Source organism: Osmerus mordax, chromosome 28 (genome assembly GCF_038355195.1).
Source record: "Osmerus mordax isolate fOsmMor3 chromosome 28, fOsmMor3.pri, whole genome shotgun sequence".
In the NCBI taxonomy this organism is placed as follows: Eukaryota; Metazoa; Chordata; class Actinopteri; order Osmeriformes; family Osmeridae; genus Osmerus; species Osmerus mordax.
In genome coordinates this window covers 995,366-1,020,410 of record NC_090077.1, presented here as the reverse complement: position 1 = coordinate 1,020,410, position 25,045 = coordinate 995,366, and the positions used below count along the sequence as shown (strand labels likewise).

At 51.7% G+C, this 25,045-nt stretch overlaps 2 protein-coding genes across 3 annotated transcripts; both read right to left on the bottom strand.

Moving 5' to 3' along the window:
• Nucleotides 1–968: 968 nt before the first annotated feature.
• Nucleotides 969–16,623, bottom strand: LOC136937925 (disabled homolog 2-interacting protein-like). 2 transcript variants are annotated; one of them, XM_067231077.1, is made up of 15 exons: nucleotides 16,530–16,623; nucleotides 13,718–13,806; nucleotides 12,803–12,924; nucleotides 7,474–7,627; nucleotides 7,257–7,355; nucleotides 6,420–6,974; nucleotides 5,232–5,376; nucleotides 4,694–4,838; nucleotides 4,090–4,528; nucleotides 3,709–3,905; nucleotides 2,543–3,485; nucleotides 2,294–2,431; nucleotides 1,617–1,819; nucleotides 1,419–1,506; nucleotides 969–1,142 (listed from the first exon to the last, which is right to left on the bottom strand). In XM_067231077.1, exons 1-15 carry the CDS (start codon nucleotides 16,570–16,572, stop codon nucleotides 975–977), a joined length of 3,528 nt encoding a protein of 1,175 aa, XP_067087178.1. In that variant the 5' UTR covers nucleotides 16,573–16,623; the 3' UTR covers nucleotides 969–974. The 2 variants fall into 2 exon arrangements, with proteins under 2 accessions (XP_067087178.1, XP_067087179.1); XM_067231078.1 differs by lacking the exon at nucleotides 13,718–13,806 and having other exon boundaries at nucleotides 16,530–16,551.
• Nucleotides 16,624–18,345: 1,722 nt separating this feature from the next.
• LOC136937990 (PHD finger protein 19-like) lies at nucleotides 18,346–24,688 on the bottom strand. Its single transcript, XM_067231184.1, has 13 exons — nucleotides 24,514–24,688; nucleotides 23,969–24,050; nucleotides 23,412–23,507; nucleotides 22,810–22,904; nucleotides 22,454–22,602; nucleotides 22,185–22,280; nucleotides 21,720–21,909; nucleotides 21,385–21,452; nucleotides 21,085–21,231; nucleotides 20,777–20,843; nucleotides 20,583–20,665; nucleotides 20,294–20,389; nucleotides 18,346–20,140 (listed from the first exon to the last, which is right to left on the bottom strand). Exons 1-13 carry the CDS (start codon nucleotides 24,682–24,684, stop codon nucleotides 19,819–19,821), a joined length of 1,662 nt encoding a protein of 553 aa, XP_067087285.1. The 5' UTR covers nucleotides 24,685–24,688; the 3' UTR covers nucleotides 18,346–19,818.
• Between the last annotated feature and the right edge of the window lie 357 nt (nucleotides 24,689–25,045).

The window sequence follows — 25,045 nt, the reverse complement described above, 5'->3', positions numbered from 1 at the left end:
AGCCCCTTCTGTATAGTAGGGCAGGAAGTGACATCGGCAGCCCCTCTCGGAGGTCAAGGCTGTGGGGTGAATTCTGAGGTCAGGGTATGGGGCTGGAATCTCACAGAGTTTGGGATGGGGGGGGGGGGGTGTGTGAGGTAACTCCAGGTTGATTGGGGGGGAGGGAGGGAGGTAACTCCAGGTGGGTTGGGGGGGAGGGAAGGGGGTGAGGTAACTCCAGGTGGGTTGGGGGGGAGGGAGGGAGGTAACTCCAGGTGGGTTGGGGGGAGGGAGGGAGGTAACTCCAGGTGGGTTGGGGGGGAGGGAAGGGGGTGAGGTAACTCCAGGTGGGTTGGGGGGGAGGGAGGGAGGTAACTCCAGGTGGGTTGGGGGGAGGGAGGGAGGTAACTCCAGGTGGGTTGGGGGGGAGGGAGGGGGGTGAGGTAACTCCAGGTGGGTTGGGGGGGAGGGAGGGAGGTAACTCCAGGTGGGTTGGGGGGGAGGGAGGGGGGTGAGGTAACTCCAGGTGGGTTGGGGGGGAGGGAGGGAGGTAACTCCAGGTGGGTTGGGGGGGAGGGAGGGGGGTGAGGTAACTCCAGGTGGGTTGGGGGGGAGGGGGGTGAGGTAACTCCAGGTGGGTTGGGGGGGAGGGAGGGCTCATTCACAGGTCTGCAGGTGATGCAGCGAGGTCCTGCCCGCCCCGTTTGTCCAGGGCCTGGGGTCAGACTGCAGACAGGGTCCAGAAGGCCACACAACACTGTTACTGGTCCTCACCTGGTCACCATGGAGATCTGTCTCTCAAGTGAGCAGTACCGGCTCCTCCCTCCCTCCTCCCACAATCGTGTCCAATCAGACTTCGCAGGGCCAACCTTTGTCCCCCCGTTGATCCTGCCCCTTCCCACCCAAGGCCCCGTCCGTCCCTCGACTCCCCCCCTCCCTCCCCCCCTCCCTCCCTCCCTCCCTCACCCCACCCCTCCCCTCGCCCCTCCTCCAGCCTAGCAGTTGCTGCTGTTCCTGAACTCTCCATTCTCGGTGATCTGTAACTTGCTGGGGTTGGTGGGGGAGAGGCCGTTCCTGCTCTGCACGCTGTAGCGCTCCTTCAACTGGCTCAGGGCACCCATCAGACGAGAGTTGGCGGCGTCCAGCGACGCTATCCGCTTCTCCTACACAGACAGGCAGGTGGAGAAACAGACAGGTAGAGAGACAGACAGGCAGAGACAGGTAGAGAGACAGGTAGAGAGACAGACAGGTAGAGAGACAGGTAGAGAGATAGGTAGATAGACAGTTAGAAGAACAGGTACGCTGAGCCTTATGTAGATGTTGTTCCTTGTTCCAAGCACCAGAGGGAGCTGTTCCCTTAGCTCTCACATGATGACGTCTGATCATTACCAAACACTCGAAAACCACATCTAACACATTCGCAGAGAGCCGGGTGGTACCTGAGCTTCGATGATCTTCTGTTTGGAGTCGACCACAGACTGCATGTCTGAGTGATCCTTCTTCAGCTCCTCCTCCACTGACATCAACCTGACAACACCAAAAAACAACCATCAAAGAAGAAAACAACAAGAACAAGAGGCAGCGGGCTCACACAACCGCGGGCGCACTCGTTTCGTGTCGAGGCTCAGCGCCCCCACCTGCTGATGATGCTCTTCATCTGCAGGTCCTTGTCGTCCTGCGTGCGGCGCAGGCGCTCCTCCGTGTCCTCCAGCCGAGCCTGGTACTCCTGCAGCATGCGCTGGTTCTGCTCGTCCTGCACCGCCAGGCGGGTCTCGTACTCCTCCAGGCGCTGGGACGTTCCCCGGAGACGCTCCTGGAGAACCAGGATCTCCTGCTGGTACTGAGGGATACAGGGGAGGCAGGGGGCCGCAGAGGAGCTGTTAGAGCCGGACACAGAGATACACACACGGCAGCTAGCATGTCCTGCTGGTTAGGCACAGACTGGGAGCGGAGATGGAAGGATATCTTCTTGGAGCAAAATAACTTCCTGCTTGTGGAGGAGAGGAGAGAGGATAATAGAAGAGAGGAAAGGGGGATGGAGGAGAGAGGATAATAGAAGAGAGGAAAGGAGGATGGAGGAGAGAGGATAATAGAAGAGAGGAAAGGAGGATGGAGGAGAGAGGATAATAGAAGAGAGGAAAGGGGGATGGAGGAGAGAGGATAATAGAAGAGAGGAAAGGAGGATGGAGGAGAGAGGATAATAGAAGAGAGGAAAGGAGGATGGAGGAGAGAGGATAATAGAAGAGAGGAAAGGAGGATGGAGGAGAGAGGATAATAGAAGAGAGGAAAGGAGGATGGAGGAGAGGAGGGTTACCTTCTCGGTCTGTGTGATGTCGTCTCTGTGCCTGCCGTCACTCTCGGCCCCGCCCTCCTGCTCCACGTACTGGACGTTCATGTTCAGCAGCCAGGCAGCCGTACGGTCCAGAGCATTGGGGTTGACTGGGGAGGGCGCCTGGACACACACACACACACAGTTGAGAAAGGGAGAGATGGGAGATGAGCGTTTATGTCTGTGTTGTCTTCAAACAGGGAGTCCAGGGGTCAGAGGTTAGTGGAAGGTCACCTTAATGAGGGTGCGCTGCTTGCTCTCAGGACTGTCTCCTTTCGAGGAGGACGACTGCTGTCGGAGCCGCGTTCCCCCGCTCGGCCAATCAGGAGACGATGACATCATGCTGCCGGAGGCGGGCCTAGGCCCAGGATAGGCTCCGCCCAGAATGCTGGGAGGGGTGCGGCCTCTGCTGATGGTGGGCGGGGCCGGGGGCGTGGCCGGGGGAGGGGGCTGGTCGATTCTCCGCTGAGGCCCGGCGCTGTTCTGGCGAGGGACGATGACGCTTGGGGGCGGAGTCTCTGTTAGCGAGAGCTGCCGGCGAGAGAACTCTCCGGAACGCCGGGCAAATTCCTCGCTGCCTCCCCCCACGCCGAGAGGCATCTGGGTCAGGAAGGCGTGTTTTCCTCCCCCGCCGACCTCGTCAGCGTTGCCGTGGGAACTGGCGGAGCTGTGTCCGTCGGAGCCGGAGTCGCGAGGGGGCGTGGTCAGGACGGGGGAGTCCTGCTGCCGCGGCGACACGGTCGTCATGGAGACCATCTGGTAGACGGGATTCTGAAAGGAGAGGGGGAGGAGGTGGGAACGGCCGGAGGCGGAGTCGGTGCTGGGGGCGTGGCCTGTCCTCCTGAGGGTGGGAGCCATCTGGGGGGCACGGGTGGTCCAGCCGACAGGTGATTGGCTGTCGTTGCCGTCAGTCGGCGAGAGGGCGGGGCCTGCTGGGCTGTCTAGGCTGCGGTCCTGTAGGTCCACCAGGGACAGGCTCTTACTGCCATTGGCTAGCGTCATGGAAACACCTCTACTCCCATTGGCCAGGGCGTCGGCCTCGGTGGCCTCGGAGTAGCTGGAGCTGCGGGCGGGAGACTGCTGGAGGCCGGACGGCTGCAGACCGGAGCCCTTGGTCACGAAGAACAGGTCCTTGTTCTCTGGGGTCGGAGATGGAAGCCTGGTGAAGTCCACCATCCTGGAGGACAGGAGAGACGAGGAGGGAGAGGAGGGGGAGGAGGGGGAGGAAGGGAGAGGAAGGGGGAGAGAAGGTTGAAGAAGGACACAGCAACTGAGTCAGGGAAGGAACATTTTAAATGAAGAAGAATATAAATCGAAAAGTCTGCACGCTGACAAGGTTGACCTCTGAAGTAGGTGTGTCGTAACCTATGGGCTGGTTGTGTGATTGGTGCCTGACCTACCCTGTGATTGGTCCGTCCAGACCCATGCTGTGGAGGCCAGTGGAGATGGAGGCAGCGGAGAGAGGTGGGGACAGAGGGGGCGTGGCCAAGCTGGACCTGGGGGAGGAGACCTGACCCCCTACAGCCCCTGGATTGGTCAGTGCTGACGTAACCTCCCGTAGGATCCGGGTCAGGGGAGCCATCTTTGACACGGTTGACTGCATGACACAAACATTTAAAATTAGTTGTAGTTAAATGTAGTTTAGTTGACTAGCTAACGGAATGTCTAGCTAGTTAATGGAATGTCTAGCTAGTTAATGGAATGTATAGCTAGCTAACGGAATGTCTAGCTAGCTAACGTATAACTAGCAAGCTAGCGGTATGACTGGCTGGCTGGTGTACCTGGTCCAGCTGGCTGAGGGCCTCTGAGAGCAGGGCGTGGAGGGTGGAGAGCTCCCTGCCCAGGTCGATGTAGCCCTCGAAGCCCGCCGTGTTGGAGATGGTCTCGGGGTTGGAGATCTCCAGCAGGAAGCGCTGCATGTTGGTCCACTCGTGCTCCAGGAACTGATTCATGAAGGACATGTACTCCTCCTTGTTGCCGAACTTGGTGAAGTTGGCCAGGTTCTGGGTGACCTTGGCGATGAGGGTGAGGGTGCGTGCGGTTCGGTCGTCGGGGTACTCCTGCGTGAGGTTGAAGAGGGACGGGGACATGACGGCGGGGCAGAGGAACCTCAGGAAGAGAGAGGCACTGATCAGACGCTCGCTGATGTCGGGTCGACCCCGACTGCTGCACTCCTGACGCCACGACGCAAACACCTCCTTCAGCTCCCTGGGGAACACCCTGCGGAACGGATGGTTCCCTGGTGAGCGTGCGGCCTGGGAGTGTGTGTGCGGCCTGTGATTGTGTGTGTGAGGCCTGTGTGTGTGTGTGTGTGTGAGGCCTGTGTGTGTGTGTGTGTGAGGCCTGTGTGTGTGTGTGTGTGTGTGAGGCCTGTGTGTGTGTTACCGGTAGGAGTCGATGATCTTGCAGAAGGCCAGCTCACAGCACATCTTCAGGTTGCTCTGGTGTTCTGGCAGGTCATTGGACGAACACTTCCCAGGATCCACCTCGCAGTTCTCATCTGACTCGTACAGAGCCTTGATGAACTCACCTTGAGGGGGAGGGGGGGAGCAGGGTGAAGGGTCAGAGGGTTGGGCTCCCATAGCCTAGTCCACCAAACAATACGGCACAGAGTCAGGCTCTCTAAATCCTGGTCCTGACCTGGGGAATGCCTGCCCTGCATGTTTAAGATGTTTCCCTCTCCCAGCACACCTGGTTCAAATGAACCAGCGTTATCAGGCTTCTGCTGAGTTTGAAAACGACCCGTTCATTTGAACCAGGTGTGTTGGAGCACGGAAACGTCTAGAACATGCAGGGCAGGAAGTTCCGAGGACCAGGGTTGAGAAAGGCTGCTATGCTGTACTCTACTGTACTTATGACCCACCGGTTAAGTGTCCTCCTTCAACATACTCCACTGTACTGTGTTGTGTTGTCGTGTACCTACCCAGAGCGTCTTGCAGGTACTTCTGGCCCACCAGTTTGAGATACTCCTCGATGGCCTTGGTGGCCAGGGTGTTCTCTCTGAAGATCAGGTGGTCGTTGTCGCCGCAGCGATCCACCTCTGACATCATCAGATCGGTCAGGAAGTCCTGAGGAGCAGAGGGAACACTGGAGGTCAGAGGTCAGCTCTCCACTGTGATACAAACACACAGACACACAAGCGTGCACACACACACACCACGAGAGCTGAAGTATAAAGAGTCCCTGAAATAGAAAGGCTGACAGAGATGGCGGGAGAAAAAAAAAGAGATTTATGAGACATGAGAGGAGAAAGAGGGGGAGACGAGGAAGAGAGACAGAGAGAGACAGAGAGAGAGAGACAGAGAGAGAGAGACAGAGAGAGACGAGGAAGAGAGAGAGACAGAGAGACAGAGAGAGACGAGGCAGAGAGGGAGAGAGAGACTAGGCAGAGAGGGAGAGAGACAGAGATGAGGCAGAGTCTAGACAGTAGTGATGATGACTCATTCTTCCTTTATTGATCCCGGGCTAATGGATCTAGCATCTTCTCCCTCCTTTACTCGCCTCCCCCGCCATCCCTCCCTCCTTACACACTTCCTCCGCCTGTCTGTCTGTCTGCCTGTCTGTCTGTCCTGGGACATGAGAGAGACCAGAGGGACAGGACAGAACATGGGAGAAAACTCAGTCTGCTGCAAAATCTTAAACAGCTGTAGAGGACGTCCTTGTGCCCACAGACATTTGCATACATGCACAGGCACACACACAACCAGTCGTTGGTCTCGGTGCATAGTTTTATAGCAGGGGGACGGTAGGGAGAAGGTTTGATGAGATAATTAGCAAAAAGGTCTGACGCGGCGATCTACAGTCGACTGGTGCTTCGTGGATATGCTGGAAGCACTGTGCACTTTGCTGTATCCATGGTGATGGAGTAAGGACATGGTCACACTGGAACGCTTCTCTGAACAGTACTCTGTAGTAGGTAGAGGGTAGTAGATAGTGTGTAGTGTGTAGTGAGCAGGTCTCACCTTGGCATGCCCGTGCTCTGCAGGATGTTAGTGTGTAGTGAGTTAGTAGATAGTGTGTAGTGAGCAGGTCTCACCTTGGCCTTGCCCGTGCTCTGCAGGATGTTAGTGTGTAGTGAGTTAGTAGATAGTGTGTAGTGAGCAGGTCTCACCTTGGCCTTGCCCGTGCTCTGCAGGATGTGCACCAGGGCGCTTGCCACCTCCTCCTTGCTGCGGACACTGATGCTGGGCTCCAGCAGGGAGCAGAGCAGCAGGTAGTGGTTGGAGATGAACTCTGCAAACTCCTTGTACTGTTCCATGGGCAGGATGTTCAGGCTCTGGTAGCGCGCCTTGATCCTCACCATGGGAACCGGGGTCTTGCCCTTGTTGGGGTTGGGCGTGGAGACCGAGTACCACTTCTCCACCACCTGCCGTCCGGTCACCGCGGCGACGGGGATGTTGACCAATCCCACGTAGCTGTTTTTGTCTTTCTTCTTCTTGCGGTCGGTCTCCTTGTACACGTGCACGGTGAGGCTGTGCACGTCGGGCAGGCTGCTGAAGTGGAAGTGCTCGCCCCAGAAGATGTTGTCGGCGCGGAGCTTGCAGGTGGTGCGAGCGAACAGCGTGTCGTCCAAGCACAGCTCACAGAAGTAGCGCTTCTTGGCGGGGAGGTCCTTTGCTTCCACCACCCACACGGTCAGTAGGTTCTCCACACGCCTGCTGTTGTCCTGGAGACACGCACACACACACACGCACACACGCACACGCACCGAAAACAAGACTGCTTAATCAAGAGAACATTACTCTTTTTTTATATTCTACTTTTGTCCTGAGGACAGAACCATCATCTGGAAATAATGACTGCATTCTACATTACCATACTCTGAAGTACTCTTCTATACTTCCATTCTGCTTTGCTCTATTTCACTCTACTCTGTTCTATACTAATCTACTGTGCTCGGTTCAATGGTATTGTATTGTATTGAATCATGGTACAGGAAGGTATTCACCTTGTTGGGGTGGACGGCCCTCCTCAGATTCTCCATCCATTTGTCTCTCTCTGCAGCCGAGCGACACGAGAAGCACTTGGTACCTGTGGACGTGGTCACCTACACACACACACACACACACGTACACACGCACTCCTTAATGTGTGTGCACGTGTGTTTGTGGCGTGTATACGTGTGTGTGTGCGCGCTGTGTATGTGTGTGTGTGTGTGAGGTCACCTCGAAGCAGTAGTCCTGGCCCAGGATACTGGAGTGGACGGGCTTGATGAGGACCTGCTGGTCCATGCTGAGGTCCAGGGCCCTGACAGCAGCACCAGGGCTCAGCAACGACTCGTGGGAGCGAGACTCTCTCAGCCTCGGCATCAGATGAGACCTGGGAACACACACACACACAGACACACACAGACACACACACAGGCACACACACAGACACACACCAAGGCACACACACAGGCACACACACAGGCACGCACACAGGCAAACATAAACACAAATCAGCCTAATCCCTTTGCAGGTCCAAAGATCACATAATTGTGATGCTGAATACATTCATTACAACACAGGAGGCATGTGACACACACTGCAGGTAATTCTTGTTGTTGAGTCTCCGAAGCTTGACATTGTGTAATCCCTCCCATCGCCATGGCGATCCCAATTAGCAACCCTTTTTATCCAATCAGCTTAGTCGTATAATATGGTTGGTGGAATAGGCAAGGAGCAAAGGTGAAAGACCTACTCTAAATCCTGGTATTACCTCTGAATGTGTGAGTGTGTTTGGGTGTGTGTCTGTCTGTCTGTGTGAGTATTCCTGTGTGTTTGTGCGTGTATAAAGTAAGTGTTTTCGTAACATTCAATGACTGTATTCAGCTGGGGTGATGTCATGTGTGTGTGTTGTTAAGAGAGCAGCAGACTTCTCACAGTTTTGAGCTCTGACTGCAACACTGAGTGATGTCATGTTCTGGCCTAACCTGGCAACGGTTCCATCGCTAACGACAACGTGACAGACGTTCTAGGGAGCCGCCACCAGACGCCAGCTAAACACACACACTCGATCCCTCATTGCACCGATGCACCGTTTCGCTAGCTACACAATGCTACTGTGGACACACACACAAGTATACACACACACAAGCCTAAATACATACACCGTGTAGACACACAGACTAACCAAATGCACACATCCTCTAGCCCCACACACACACACACACACACACACACACACACAGCACAGTAGGGCTCATATGTAGTGAATATTTCAGAGGCCTTGAGAACAGATATCTGACTGACAGCATCTTAGAAGTGAAAGATGATTCTGCATGCAGACTGTCCGCCAGAGACGTCCTCATGTCTCCCCACAGTCGACATCTAGCTTTCATCATCATCATCATCAGCTCTGGATAAGAGTGTCTGCTAAATGACTAAATGTATCATCATGCTCATTACAGTAAAAACCATGACATTAGTCAAGCAGCACCTAGGGGCATTAATATTCCATCTCCACAACCAACCACTAACCATCGCACAACCTCAGGATGCCTTCTCAAACATTCATTATCTCTGTGGACAAAGAATGGGAATCCAAACCCCCCCCACACACACACACACCCACACACACATCCACACGCACACACAGTCTAAACAGCCAAGACACAACCACGGCCTGGTTCTAAACACCTCCTTCTCATAGGGGACAAAGGCTCAGCATCCTCATGTGCATATACAGCCAGCCAATCAGACGCGCCGTGGAAACGTCGGCATACCAGAGTTGGCAGGCAAGTCCCCACGGAACACTTCGCTCCGGCTCACACGGGAACACGCCTGAAGTCTCCCAGAACACGCCATGAACACAGCCTGCACACGCTTGACACAAAAAGACAAGAGGAGCTGACGCCGTGTTCAGATAACGCAGGAGCCTTCCCTAGCACACACACAGCACACACACAGCACACACACACAGCACACACACACGCAGCACAGCGAGTGATGGATGGGGTGTGAGGCGGAATAGAATACTCACCAGACATTCCGTCAGAATGGAGGAGGAGGAGAGGGAGGAGGAGGAGGAGGAGGAGGAGGGGGAGGATCAAAGTTTCATGCACTAGGATGGAAGATGAAAGGCCCTATACAGCCTGGCTATTATAACCCCTTCTGTTGCTAATGCTGCTAATGCTAATAATACTGTCTGTCTTTCTCGATGATCTATCTCTCTATCTCAGTCTCTCTCTCTCCATCTCCAGCTCCTCCTCTGGCCTTCTTCTCCTCCCCTACAGTGAGACCTAGCCTGCCCTACTTCCTCCCCCTCTCTCCTCTGCTCATCCCCCTCTCCTCTCCTCTAACTGGGTTACACATCCCTTGCTTCCTCGATCTGACAGTGCTTCGGAGTGCGATCCCTCTCTGTTCCTCTCCTCTCTACCTCTCCCCTCTTCTCTCTGCCCCTCCACCCCCCCCCTCCCTCCCTCTCTCCAGTGTGAGCACACAGAGCCCTGCCCCCTTTTGCCTAGTGCATGTACAGTCTGTGTGTGTGTGCGCTTCTGCATGCATGCTTGCGTTTGTGTGTGTCTGTGTGTGTGTGCGTGTTTGTGGGTGTGTACAGTATCTGTGTGTGTGTGTGTGTGAGGGTTCATGTGTGTGTGTGGTCTTTGTCCTGGTGTCTTTGTGGTGATGTGCCTCAAGGGATAGAGCAGTCACTCACAGTACATCACTCTCTGTTAGAGCCCTCTCCCTGATAATCTCTCGCTATCCGTCCCACCCTCCCTCCCACCCACCCACCCACCCACCCTCCCTCCCTCCCTCCCTCCCTCCCTCCCTCCCTCCCTCCCACCCTCCCACCCTCCCACCCTCCCTCCCACCCTCCCACCCTCCCTCCCACCCTCCCACCCTCCCTCCCTCCCTCCCTCCCTCCCTCCAGAGGTTTTGGTAGTGTTCCATGCTCCCAGGGGCTTGATGCCCCAAGGGAGCCCATATGCCATGCTGGCTGGCTAACTGATTTGTTACTGACTGATTTGTTACTGACTGATTTGTTACTGTTGATGGATGGCTTACTCACTGACTAGCTGGCTGGCTGATCGACGGACTGGCTGACTGGTTAACTGACTGGCTGACTGGTTAACTGACTGGTTAACTGGCTGGCTAAATTACTGGCTGGCTAACTGACTGGCTAACTTACTGGCCTGCTGGTTAACTGACTGGCTAACTGACTGGCTGGCTAACTGACTGGCTAACTGACTGGCTACTGTAAATGACTGGCTGGCTAACTGACTGGCTGACTGGCTAACTGACTGGCTTGCTGGTTAACTGACTGGCTAACTGGCTAACTGACTGGCTTGCTGGCTTGGCCTGTATTTGGCTACAGCTTTGCTGTATTTATTTAACCTTCCGTCTGTGTTCGCACACTCAGCACGTACAGACGCTACAGACACATCTCCAGTCGCCAGGACAACGGCAGAGAGAGGAGACCGTGCGGAGCTCCCGCACTCCGGGCAAGACAGGAGTCGAACACAGGTTCCGTTGTTTCTATGACAACCATACGTTTAGCGGAGTGATATTTTTCGCTGCCGCCGGGGTAACGGATCGGCTCCTCGCCGCGGTAAGTGAGTGGTTAACGTTGTCGTCCCGTGAGCGAGCGCCTCGCGTCTCCGCTCCGCTCAGACAGCAGGCGGCCGCGCGCCTCTTCCTGTCTGCGTGAATTGCTCAAGTGCTGCAAATGGTCAAGGATTGGGTTAAGCTCTCATTTAAACCCCAATAAATCCTTGATAACAAGATAGGCTGGAGGCTTTGCGGAGATCAGCAGGATTCACCGGCGACAGCATCAGATTACCACTGTTTACCACATTACCAAGCCAGCATATAGACCTACACATCCAGATCATTCTTCCATACTGTCCAGCTGGCCCACGTTCTGGTTAGACAGTACATAATTCTGATACCAGAGAGTCACCAGGATATAGGCCCAGCCCTCGTAGTCATATTGTCATACACCAGCACACTGCACATAAACAGTAGTCCATCACATCCACCAGCAGACTGTACACCTACAGCCTGACCTCCAGCACAACTGACCCCAGCAGACAAATCTGGCATATGGAACCTTCACCCTTCTCCATCCCAACCCAGGGAGGACAGATGGAAGGAGAGAGGGGGGAGATTAAGAGAAGAGGAGGGGGCAGTCTACCCAGGGACAGGCTGAGGAAGGGAGAGAGCGGAAGAGAGAAAGGAGGGAGAGAGAAATAGAGAGAGAGAGGAGGGGAGAGAGGCCAGAGAACAGGCCCAGACTCAGGAGGTCCTAAAGGGGTTTAAAGACGACCAGGCTACAGGGGAATTAATGAGGCTAGTCCCTAGTGGGCACCATGCCAGGAGCTGCACACACACACACACTCACATACACAGCAGTGGTTATTTATGTGTAGCTAGCTGGCTAGCAGAGCCGTGCGTGGCTAGCAGGTAGCATCTGGCTAGCTAAGTTCAGCTTCACCGGCCTGGCTGATGAATAGACTGGCTGACCAGTCGACTGACAGGCTGGCTGACTAATTGACTGACTAACTGGCTGGCCGGCTGGTTGACTGGCTGGTCGACTGGCTGGCTGGCAGGTGCAGCAGAGAACATGGAGGATACCATTCCTGTAGAGAGGTGGAGGTGATCACCAGGAAGTAACTATTACTCACACTGCTCACGGGAAAAACACACTCCTTCATTCACATTCAGAGATACACATACACACACACACACACACACTCCTTCTTTCAAATTCAGAAACACACACCCCTTCATTGACATTCAGAAACACACACACACACACACTTCTTCATTGACATTCAGAAACACACACACACACACACTCCTTCATTCATATTCCATCTGACGCGGCAAGCTCATCAACCAGGAGAGGCTGTGTTATAGAGGCTGTGGTAGAGGCTGTATCACCCTCACTGTGTTAGAGGCTGTGTTATAGAGGCTGTGTTACAGAGGCTGTGTTACAGAGGCTGTGTTATAGAGGCTGTGTAATAGAGGCTGTGTTATAGAGGCTGTGTTATAGAGGCTGTGTTATAGAGGCTGTGTAATAGAGGCTGTGTTATAGAGGCTGTGGTAGTGGCTGTATCACCCTCACTGTGTTAGAGGCTGTGTCACCCTCACGCTGGTAGAGGCTGTGTGATGGCTGACACATCAGAGAGCAGATCAGCACGACAGAGTGTGTGTGTGTGTGGGCACGTGCAGTGTGTGTGTATCCATGCACCGCCTGTGTGTCCAGAGTGTGATCGTAAATAGCTTGTTGTACCTGTGTCTTCTGCATATCCTGTGTGTGTGTGTGTGTGTACATTTGATAACATCCTGTGTTTGAACGTGCGCACCTGCATCTATTGTGTGTGTGCACAATTATTTGTGTATGTACATCGTATAACATCCTGTGATTGTACGCCTGTACCTGCGTCTTTTGTGTGTGTGTATGCACAGCGGTGTATGTCAGTGTATGTACGTGTGTGTGCATGTGTGGGTGTGTGTGTGTGCTTACACACATGTGTGTGTGTGTGTGTGTGCATGTGTGTGTTCCTACCTGTCATGGTCGGCGGCGGTTCTGAAAGCAGGCAGGATGCTCCGCAGGCTGCTGTGTCGGTCCAGCTTGGGCTGGCTCTTAGTCTGCTTGATCGAGGACTTCAGCCGCCGCGTCAGGAAAGCCTGCAGGGGGAGGGGCCAGGAGGAGCCACGGCCAATGGGAGATGGGGTGGGGGGAGGGGCCGGGGGAGGGGAGGAGCAGAGAGGAGAGGGAGAGGAATTCAGTCACTCTCCTCTCCTTTCATTTAAAAACCCCAACAACATGGATGTCAACACCAGAGCTGCTCTCTGTTTATCCTTTTGTCCTCCTCCCCTCTCTCTCTCTCTCCCTTCCCCCCTCTCTCATCACCCCCCCCCCCTCTCTCTCCCTTCCCCCCTCTCTCATCACCCCCCTCTAGTCTGATTGCTCCTCCCCTCTCTCATTCTCTCCCTTTCTGTCTGAAAACATCCGTGACTTGGAGTTGAGCATTGTTATGTGGATCTTTCAGACACATCTGCTCTTTATGCAAACATACACACACAAGCATGTGACCAAACACACTCTCTAACACACATGCACTCGCACGCGCACACACACACACAGGCAGCAGTGCTGCTACGCGACTCCTCTAAGCCCCCGTTGCCATGGAAACTGCAGGCTGGTATGAGCCGTGTGTGTGACAGAGAGAGAGAGAGGGGTGGGGGGGGGGGGGTGAGTGGACGCGGAGTAGGAGGAACATGAACGGCTGGAATGTTGCTCAGATTAGGACCAGATTAACACAGTATGGATTACCTCGATGGACCACAATCTGTGTGTGAGTGATGGGACACAATGGTAAACACACAAATATTCTGCATTATTTATAAAGAAACGCATCAGGCCTGTCTGGCTCTGTGTGTGGGAGGGCAACTGTGTGTGTGTGTGTGTGTGGCTCACCGTGATTTTACAGGGTGTGGAGGGCGTGTCCAAGGAGGAGGGGCTGCTTGGCATGCTCTGTCTGCGTCTCTGTCTCTCAGCAGGAACATCTGGACACACACACACACTTCAAACTGAGGGCATTGTCCTTTCTCACAACCACAGCAACCCCCTCCTCACCCACCCCTCACCCCCAACACAAGCAACACAAGGACCAGCAACACCAGATCCACAGGCAATCAGAAAGCAGGTGAAGTATTCACCCTTGCTGGTTCTGCGGCTGGTGCGACTGGCTCGTCTGCGCAGGCGGTTCCGACCCAGCAGTCTGTAGTGGTACCACTTCCTGTCCTGGCCCCGCCCCTTCCCAGCCTCTGACATCCCACCTCCCCCAACGAGCGCGACGGCTACGACGTTCCCAAACAGACCCCAACACCGCCGTCTGGCCACCCTAAACACGCTCAGACTAGCTAGCTGACGTCTGGACTAGCTGGCGGACACTCAGACCAGGCGGAAACACTCATCCAAGTCTGATCCCTCGCCACAAAAACCCAACGGTGATCAACAGCTGCGCACGAAGAACCCGCTGGCTCTCCTGAACACTTCTCCTTTGAGACACAGCCAGTCAGGGATCCACTCTCAGCCGTGGAGGGGGCACGGGACGGAGGGGGGAGTCTCTGTAGCTGGGTCTATAACAGGCCCAGTCTTGTCTGAGGCTGGCTGAAGTGAGGGAATGTTGTAGAGGCGAGGTGATCACAACACCGTCGCAGGAATGCTACTGTGCCTGCCTTCACTTACAGTCAGACCAGACGTGTGTGTCAACAGCTGGCAACACTGAGACAGAGGAACAGGGTCAAGAAGACACACACACACACTCAAACACACACACACACACACACACACAAACACACTCAAACACACACACTCAAACACACTCAAACACTCAAACACACACCAACACTGGATGTAAACAAGACCGTCATTATCTAAGGCCATGAGGACAGCGCATGTGGTGATGTCAATTGTGTGTGTGTCAAAGCCCCTTCATACTGTTTTGCAGCATGTGGGGTGTGTGCATGTGTGATGGTGCTGGTGGTGTGTGTGTGTGTCAGAAGAACTTCTCTCAATCAAACTGTGAGCGTATAGCGCCCTCCTCTGGAGACACTGTGGAACTGCAGAGAGGAGACTCCAGGCACGGTGATCCTGTATGTGGGTCCAGACTCAAACCGCGGCTTCTTTTCTCTCTTGCTCTCTTAACTCTTTTCGGACTCTCCACCCTTCACCCTCTCTCTCAACCCTCTCAATCTTTTTTTCGATGTTGAAGGATTGATTGGCTTTTCTAGTTATTCCTCTGATTCCAAGAATCACAATGCCCGGCAGCATTCCAATCTTTATCTGTCATGTTTTATTTCTTTTAACTCATTTGAAAAAGAAAGCCCAAACACCAAAAGTAATCTCTCGTTATGTTTGTATCTTTCTATCTTAATCTCCCCCTGACACCGAAGTTTGGGGTATTTCTTGGTAAAAACAGAGAAAGGAAGAAAAATAAATGAATTAAGAAAGAAATACAGAAAGAGATAAAAAATAAACAAAAGAGTCCTCCTGACTAAGAGTGACCTGACCTCTGACCTAACCTCTGTTTCCGCCGGTTCTGATCCGAGTCATACACGGTTCTCTGTGTCCGGGGGGGATGAGAACATGATGCTCTGGCACGGGTTCTCCAAAACACACAGCCTGACCTGGTTCTCTCAATACAACATATTTAGAATAAACACTATCGTTTGTAATATAACTAATATCGTTTTTATAATATATTATAACAGCATCTTTGTGAAGTGTGTCTTGGTCATCATTTTGATGACTAATTAACCACTTCAGCAATTCGCTCATTTATAAATCATCGATCTGATGTGGACAGGAAAAACCTGCTTTTGTGGAGACACACACAGCAGTAAGGATCCAGCATGTGTGCTAACAGCCAACTGGGTGAGGGAATAAATTAGATGGTGGATAGAAATTCAATCTACTGTATACTGGCCCCCTACCAAGGCTTCTCTTTGTCTCATTGAGGAAGATGTGAAAATGCTGTGAGGACCCCAGGATGCAGAACAGTGTTCATGTATCTGCCTGAGTCATAATCTCAGACACCCCCAGCACACACACACACACACACAAAGTACACACGGAAATAACACACACCAACTCCAAAACAAATTGTTGATTCTGTACGAGATTAGAGCAGATTACTAGTATTCTGACATGTCATCACGATTACTTCCTCCCAGCCTGCTTCTGAGCAGGCCTCGTCTGAACCAGCAGCTAATCTCTCCTCACAAGACTCAGGAAGACTCCTCTCTTGTTCTATGGTGTGAACTAGGCACAAGTCACCCGACAATGATGCTCAGTAACAACTAGACTAGAGTCCACGGAGAGAGAGTCTGAGGTTCAGACTCTTACCACGGTGTTAACTAGGGTCTAGACCATAAGCCTGGTGTTTCAAGCATCTTGGTGCCTTTTCTTCTTGCCTATTCCCACTTGTTTGTACTAATCTGTCTAATGACACAGACAACACTGTCAGCAGCACTAGATAGGAGTCCAACTGATGACAATATCCCTGATAATAAAGTGCGAGGCCTCCAGTTTGAGCCACAGAATAAAAATACAGACATTCATAAACATTCATTCAGCACTGGGAGTGGAGGAACAAAATAAATACAAAAATAATACAATCACAGAAGTGCAAATCAAAACAAAAATAATTTCCTTGTCCTAATCCGCCCCCTCTGCTCCCCTTCTCCCGTTTGCATGGAAACGCATACGTGTGCGGGTCTCTTACCATGGACGTTCTCCGCTTTGAAAAAGTCCACCGCAAACTCCATAACTCCACGGCTGCACTGAGCCCAGTCAGCTCTGTCTGTGTGTGTCTGTCTGTGTGTGTCTATGTGTGTGTGTATGGATTCCTGCTAGGGTTAGCAGAGGTAGCTGTTCCTGTAGGTTCCTGGGAACATCGACTGACAGACTGAGAACCCAGCTGACTGACTGACTCACCGCTGTCTGTGGGCGGGGCCAAGGGTTCCTTGGGGGCGTGGCTCTCGGGAGGAACTCTGAGGGTGTGTCTTAGCAACCAGAATGTACATGTCTCCACCCTCTTCTCTTGTAGAAACAACGGATGAATCTGAGAGGAGGAGCAGAACCGTCAAGAATCCCAGATAAAGAAACACTATCTTATTGTCTATTTCTCTCACTCACATAATAATTCTCTGTCTGAGTCTCTCTCTCTCTTTATCTCTCTCTCTATGTTTACCACACACATTCCTCCAACCTCATGTTTGTCCAGTAGCAGCATCTGGTAGTCAGACAGGATGCAGAACTTGGGTCTCCAGACCAGGTTCTGGCTGAAAGACTGACCACATGACATCCACTGGGCCGAGTTCTTCATTTCTGGGTCAGATAAATCTCATATTAGAACTTACACACACACACACACACGCTGTCCTTCAGCACACCTTAAACATGCACTAACAAGCATCAGACTTGAAACAAACAAGTTCAAACAAGGAACTCAACGTTTGATAATGATCTCTGTGTTATGACAATGATCTCTGTGTTAAAAGAACACATACCTGTTACACAAGAATTCCCTCTTAAACTTTCAGGAAAAATACTGACACAAATACTGAGTAAGTACTCCTGTCACCCGCCCAAATCTGTGTCTGAGGTGACTTTGGATGCTAGGGGGTGTTTACCGTAAACCTATTGACCTAATATGCCAACCTGTGTAGCATGGTCAGGTTATCTTAAAAGTCTGACAGACAAAAAGTAAAGTAGCTAGCTATCCTAAACTAACGCTGACCAGAGTCAGCTTACTGGCCTTAATTAAGTGTACGCACCTGTGACTTTCATCCATCCTTGATACTGGCATCTGGTCCGATGGGTGACCAAATTCTCCATCATTCACAGTGCTCTAGCTAGCTTGCAGAAGGTGAGTGTGCTAGCTAGCGACACACCTGCTAGTAGGCTAAGTTGTTGGGACTTCAGTTGATGAATGTTGACAGCCTGGTAAATTCACCCCATGATGAACTCAGTTCACGTACCGTGTACGTTGATTGAACAGAAACCATGGAAACCACGTGAAGCCCCTGTTCCGTTGCACTCGACCTTGCCTCAACCGCTCGCGCTCCACATTGTCCCACAAACTCCCTATACCTGCAGGCGCGTGGGAGGTGCAGGCCTGTAGTTTGGTCTCTTGAAAGAAAGCGATGCATGACTCTGGTAGGCCGCACGTCATGTAACACCTTAATTGCATTAAAGACTTAACTGTCTTGTCTTGTAGGACAAGTAAGAGTCTCACTTGTTTGACTGCCGTCATACTTTTGTTGATAATTTGCTAACGTCACTTGTTTTGAATACCTGTTGCTGGTATACAAATAAATGACACAATACAATGTAGACCTTCGCAAAAGTTTACACTCAGGATTTTGCCAGACATGAATTTAATCTCTGCTACTGCTCTCTAGCGATCGTTCGTAACAATGAAACAATTGTTCCATGTGCCACACAGAGGTACTTAAATAAACTCGTTAAATTGTAATCCCATATCGAACAATCCCTTTAATTAAGTGGATGAACCAACAAACGCACTGTACGTCAGATATGTTTTATTGCAGCTCAACGTAACGTACACAGAATCACATTATCATCCATCATTCAATCAGGGCACAGCATAAGGACCCGCTGAGAGATACACAGTAACAGTTCTAACAAGCGGTAGAGGAGGAAATTGGAGGAGAGGGGAGAAAGGGGGAGAGAAGAGAGATGACAGGTAGATAGAGAGAAGTAAGAGAGAGGGGATATAGAAAAGAGAGGCTTGGTACATAAGGCTCTTTAGAGGGGTCTGAACAAGCTAAGGTGATGAAACAGAACAATGTCACAGTCATTCGTCTTCAACCGCATGTATTTATAAATACAAGTAGAAGTCAACATTTTTAGGCTCCTCTCAGGCAATTGTGGTTACAACACTAGAATAAATTCACTGGAAACAAAAACAAACATAGGTCATGTAAGACACTATGACAGGCCTCAACTCCATATCATTCTGAAAGGTTATGAACTGTTTTAGAGACTATATGCAGTCATACTGTAATAATTAACAAACAATATACTTCAAACACTACCGTCGTTAAGTGCTTACAGGCTGTGAGTTACAGGGAAGGAAACTGGGAAATATCCAACGTAGCCGAAAACTTTGTTTAACAAAAGGATATAAATCATAGAATGTGGCTACCAATTAATCAAAGGTCTAGTGTGGTTATCAAGGACACATTTACTCATTTCGATAATATTTGGTTATCAAGGTAACATCAGTACTTGCATAGTTATACAATATGTGTCGATAGTGCAACGGAGAGAGGGAGGAAAACTGTGCACAGAACAGGAGAGCAGAGAGTACTGTTGTAACATACCAGTTTACACACATCCCAAACTCAGGGTTGGAATCAAACGTCATCGAAAACTGCGACGAGGAACACAACGGCAACGATGTCTCCGACAGTTCCAGAACACTTCTTAACGGAACGTCCAAGAGGCTAGCGTTGCCTGGCAACAAAACAGTTAGGCGTATATAGCTTTGTTTGGGACTAGGTATAGAGGGAGGGAGATGGTGGGGGAGGACGACACAGATATGAAGGCTGATACTGAAAATACACTACTTTACTACTACTGCTGCTGGGAGCGGAGCTGAATCTCAGATTGTTAGGTGGTTGGTGTACAGGTTTTAGTTAGAAACCGGGGTTTGAATCCAGGTGTCGTCATCTGATGCGCTGGTCTCCCTTTTTTTTGTTGGTTAGTCTAACTGCGTGCCTAAAGTGAAAAATTGCAACAACAACAAAATAAACAAAATAAAACAAGAGGTGAACTTGCACTCTCCTGTCAAACACAACAACTATAGGAGAATCTAGCAGGGCTCTGATAGGCTGCCACGAAACCCTGCGACTCCTCCCCCTCCAGCTCTCGTCTGCAGCCGAGAGCTGATGTCAAAGGTAGGGGTCAGTACGGGGCGTGGTGATTGGTCGACGGTGTGGTCAGTTGCCAGTTGGGATTTGGTCAGTGTGGTGCGTGGCGACCTGTCAGTATGGTGTGGTCCCCTCCCACTCCACCAGGTACTGAACCGTTCCCTGGGGAGTGACCCGGCGGGCCAGAACCTGGTACCGCTCCCCGCAAGTCAGCCTCCCGGCCGCGCCCCAGTAACTGCTGATGGACGACTTGAGGTTGGAGAGGGAGGAGTCGTCCTCGCTGATGCTGTCGAAGGTGTGGCTGTCGATGGTCTGGTCTTCCAGCATCCCAGAAGCCTCCTCTCCAGGAAGCTCGCTTTCCACAACCTCTCTCCTGTTGGCCAGTTGGCTATAGCTGCAACTGGGCAACTTTCTCTTGCGGCTTCCCACCTTCTTCCTGTTGGCACAGATGTGGAGTTTCACACACAAATAACAACGTCGTGTTGTAACATATGTGCAGTACATAAACATGAGATAACGTTTGAGTGGGAGTGTGTATGTGTGTGTGTATGTGTGCGTGTATGTGTGTGTGTGTGTATGTGTGTGTTACCTCAAGTCATAGGAGACACTCGTTGTGGCAGACCCAGAAGTGCTAGCAGCATCTGTAGAGTCCAGATCCAGGCTGAGAGTCCGTCCAGAGCTGGTGCTAGGGGTCAGATGGCATGGTTAGGGGTCAAAGGTCAACAGAAACACTAGGGGGTATTAGAAGACAGCCAACCAATCAAATATGGAGATACTCTGAATCAGTCAAATGTTGTGTTCATATGTTCATACCTATGTCAGAGCTATGTTGTCGTGTGCCAGTTACATGTATGTTGTATGTTTTAGGCGTGTTGTACCTTTTTAGACTCTGCAGCTCATCCAAAGTGAAGTCAAAAATGTTGGCCATGTGATGGTTGGAACTCCATGAACTCAAATCATTCTGAAACACACACACACACACACCATCAGCCAGTGTACAAGGTCTGTTAACACCTTGTAAGTGGGATGAGATATATTAGAATCAGAGAGGATTCTGGGTATTGAGACTCACGTTGGGAATAGCGTCTTCTAGCAGCCACTTAGACCTCTTCTTCTTCCTCTTCTCAGCAGGGGCGGAGCTACTCAGAGCAATGTAGAGAGAGAGAGGGAGAGAGAGAGAGATAGACAGAGAGAAAGAGAGAGGGAGAGAGACAGAGAGAGGGAGAGAGACAGAGAGAGGGAGAGAGAGAGAGAGACAGAGAGAGAGAGGGAGAGAGACAGAGAGAGGGAGAGACAGAGAGAGAGAGTTATAAAAAGTCCAGTTATAAATAAAGGCAACAATGACTAATCAGCTTCCGCTGGCTCCATCCAGACACACACCTGTTCCTGGCTCCGCCCTTCTTCCTGCCTCTCCTGCCCTCGCTCTGAGCACGCTCAGGGAAGAGCTTGGAGGGGGGGTTGGGGGGCACGCGGGTCCGCAGGCGGAAGATGCACTTCCTCTTCTTGATCTCTTTCCCACACAGGAACCTGGAGCACAGGACACCCATATACGGTCATAAAGGCTAGACGAGGAACACTTCCTTAAAGCATAACGTCGTCCACCTGTCATGCAGCCCTGTGCTGAGGTCAAGTGATGGTGACAGGGAGGGTTCTAGGGGTGTGGCCAGGTGAGGCTCTTACTTGCTCTTGTAGTTGTTGAGGGCATCCAGGAGGTGCTGTCCTCGATCAGGGGGCGGAGTGTTGGACAGCTGGAGAGAGAGAGAAGGGGAAGGAGATACAGATGGAATGGGCGAGAGAGAGGGCGGAGAGAGATAGAGAAAAATTGAGAGATTGTGAGAGAAAGTGCGGAAGAGAGAGAGTGGGTGAGAGAGAGAAAGAGAGTGAAACCTACAGAACCCTGAACACCACAAACTGATCGGTGTGTTTACATAATCATATCCCGTGTTTGTGGTCGTAACCTTAACTGATCAGAAGTGCGTGTATCTACAAGGATGTGTGTGTGTGTGTGTTCTCACCTTGCCCAGTTGGAAGTGCTCCCAGTTGCTGCTGACAAAGGCCAGGATCTCCTCCAGTTCAAAGTACTTCTTCTTGCTCTGGACTCCAAGGTTGTACAGGGCCAGGTGGACCACATCGACCCAGCGCAGCGCCACACGCTTTATATACTCCAACCCTCGGTTACACACCGCACAGATAAACAGGTAGAACCTGGGGGAGAGAAGAACAGGAGAGAGAGGAGGAGAGAGGAGGAGTAGAGAAGGAAAGAGGAGAAGAGAGGAGAGAAGGAGAGGAGATGAGAGAAGGAGAGGAGTGAGGAGTGGAGAAGAGAGGAGAAGAAAGAAGGAACGAGGAGGAGAGGGTGAAGGTAAGAGAGGAGAAAAAAGCGCAGAGAGTATCAGAGGGGAGAGAGGAGAAGAGAGTTAGTGATTCTGAGTGAGAGGAACAGGACAGTATGACATGATGTAACCGGAAGATCCACACACCTGTCTCCAAACATCATGGACTCCTGCAGACACTGGATGCATGCCTCGTGAAACCACTGCTGACACCTGAAGCACTGGATCATCTTCAGGTACCACCTTGAGGAGAGGCAGAGGGAAAAAATAAACATGATAACACTCTTTTGGGCTGACTCTCTTGCCGTCAGTGACCGTAACCACGGTGACAATAGCACAGTGACGCTATTGCTGATTACTCATACTCTTTCCCTGCCACAGAAGCAATGACACAATTGCTGATTGGTCTAACTCACTCTCCCGGCCCGCCACAATAGCAGTAACACTGTTGCTGATTGGTCCGATGCAAGGAGTCCCACTCCAGCTCATCAGGGTTGTAGGCCAGCACCTGTTTCATGGCCTGTAGGGCCTTGGCTATGGGACCCTTCTTCAGGGCGCCCCCTTTCTGTGGGAGGACAGAAACACAGGTTGGTTTGGTTAGAAACTCCTGTCCTATAGTTGTACGTAATCAGGACTAACATGAGCCAGGGCTCTGAAGATCTTGTTTAGGTTCTCAGATGAGAGAACAGACTGATGGTTCCGTCTACATTTTTACATTCATACATCAGGTGCTTGTGTCCTATGCGACAGATAACCAGGGTCGGATGCTCACCCGCACGGCCAGAGCAAAGATACAACGCCGGCAGAACCAGGGAGACTGCTCCACACTGCCCTCTACTGGTGGGATATGGCACTGCTGGTGGTACCCTGGAGACACACAAACCCCCCAACCCCATTACAACACACACAAATATAACAGATACCACATCCTATAACTGTGACTGTCATCAGACCACAGTAGCCACATATATTTTAATGGATTAAAGGACAGAATATATGAACAGATGATAAGGTAATAGCTGATTTGGACAAAAATAAGCACGTTGGAAATCGAATTTCTTCCCCAACACGCACGACATACACGGTGCTGTCTTAACGCCGCCGTCAAACTTCGACCCCTAGAGGGCGCCCTACTCCAGTCCTTCCACCAAGCTTCCAACAGCTCGACTCCTTTGTTTAGGACAGGGGATCTTAGCGGGAGCAGTTGCGTAAGTAACAGCTGGCTGAAAAGGACCCAGACTGATCTCAGATAGTAATCACATCCACCGTGACAGGACACCTCTCCTGATTGGTCGGATTCGCTTCCTGACTCATCCCACCGGGGGACGACAGGACGCCAGAGCATCCACGCCGTCCGTCTCCATGGAGACTCACCTATCCCGCACTTGCCGCAGATCAGGATCTCGTTGTCCGAGCCCAGCTCCGCCTCCGAGCACATGGAACACTTAGGTTCCTCTCCCGGGACACCAGCTGGACACGTGATTGGACAGAGAGGACAGGGTTACAGGAAATGCAGCGGGACAAAATCATCATCCGTCTCTGTTATAGGCTACGTGGGCCAAACACCTGATGACGCCTCCGACCCTCTAGGGTCGCCAGAGCGTCAGAAATGTCACCCTAGTCAAGTGGTCTTCAACCCTGGTCCCCAGGGCCAACTGTCCTGCATATTTTAGATGCTTCCCTGCTCCAGCACACCTGATTCAAATGAACAGGTCGTTATCAAGCCCTGCAGAAGCTCAATAACGACCCGTTCATTTGAATCAGGTGTGCTGGAGCAGGGAAGCACCTAAATATGCAGGACAGTTGGCCCTGGGGACCAGGGTTGAAGACCACTGCCCTAGGCTGCTGGGAATGTTTGTGGTTGAAAAACATGTCCGGTGCTGCTAAGGCCTTCGTAGCACCAGCGTTGTCAGGGCGATCTGCAGACTCACCATGCTGGATGTCTTTCCACAGGACCCAGAACTTAGAGTTGTCCTCAAACGTGACGAAGCAGCTCTGCTTAGAGGCGCTCACCTGTCACACACACAGAGAAACACCTCGTTAGGCTACATAGTTATTACCTACAGCAGGGGTAAGAATGGTCATTACCCGGCTTCCACAGAGCTTGATAACAACCCATTCATTTGAAACAGGTGTGCTGGAGCAGGGAAACATCTAAAACATGCAGGACAGTGGGCCCTGAGGACCAGGGTTGCCTACCCCTGACCGACAGTAATAATGATGACAATACTAATGTGCTTATTCAGCAGACGATCCATAGAGAAGACCAGAATGGATTTGAACCTTCCAACTCAAAATGCTCTAACCACAGAGCTATACCTGTCCCTAAGCATCGAGACTGGCCAAACCTAGGGTTAGGGTAGACAGCCCTGCTATCGATACTACATGAGGTACTCTGTACGCGCTATTCTGTAAATGCGCTTTCAGACAGCGACATCGAAACCTCTAACCACCGAGCTCCATCCGTCACACTTACTCTCTGTATCTTCCCCAGGTAGTAGAGTCCGTCGGCCCAGCGACAGAGGACGTACTGGCCCAGTGACAGGCTGCTCTCCAGCTCCACATTGCCACGCCCTCTTTTCGGGGTCTGCAGCGCTGCAGGCTCCTCGGGGCTGCAGTACACGTCTCTGTATGCTGGCTCCAACATTATGCTACCGACGATGGCTCACACCTGGAGAACAGCAGGACACACACACACACAGACAGACACACACATGGTCAGCATGCAATGTCAACGCCTGATGCGGACACACCCAGCCATTCGCCCACCTGATTATAAACATAATTAGACCTCCTCATTCAGATCTGTGTTACACTTTATGTGTGATTGGGAGAATTTGAATCAATTTATTGTTGCTTCTTTAACTTGATTCAACACAATTTGTGGCTACTATACTTAAAACTTCCTGTGCATCCTATGTGAAGACAGATCAAATTGATTAAAAAGATTTAGCAGGCTGATGATGAGTCAATCTGAATCTTGAAACTACAGATGTGGAGACCTATCG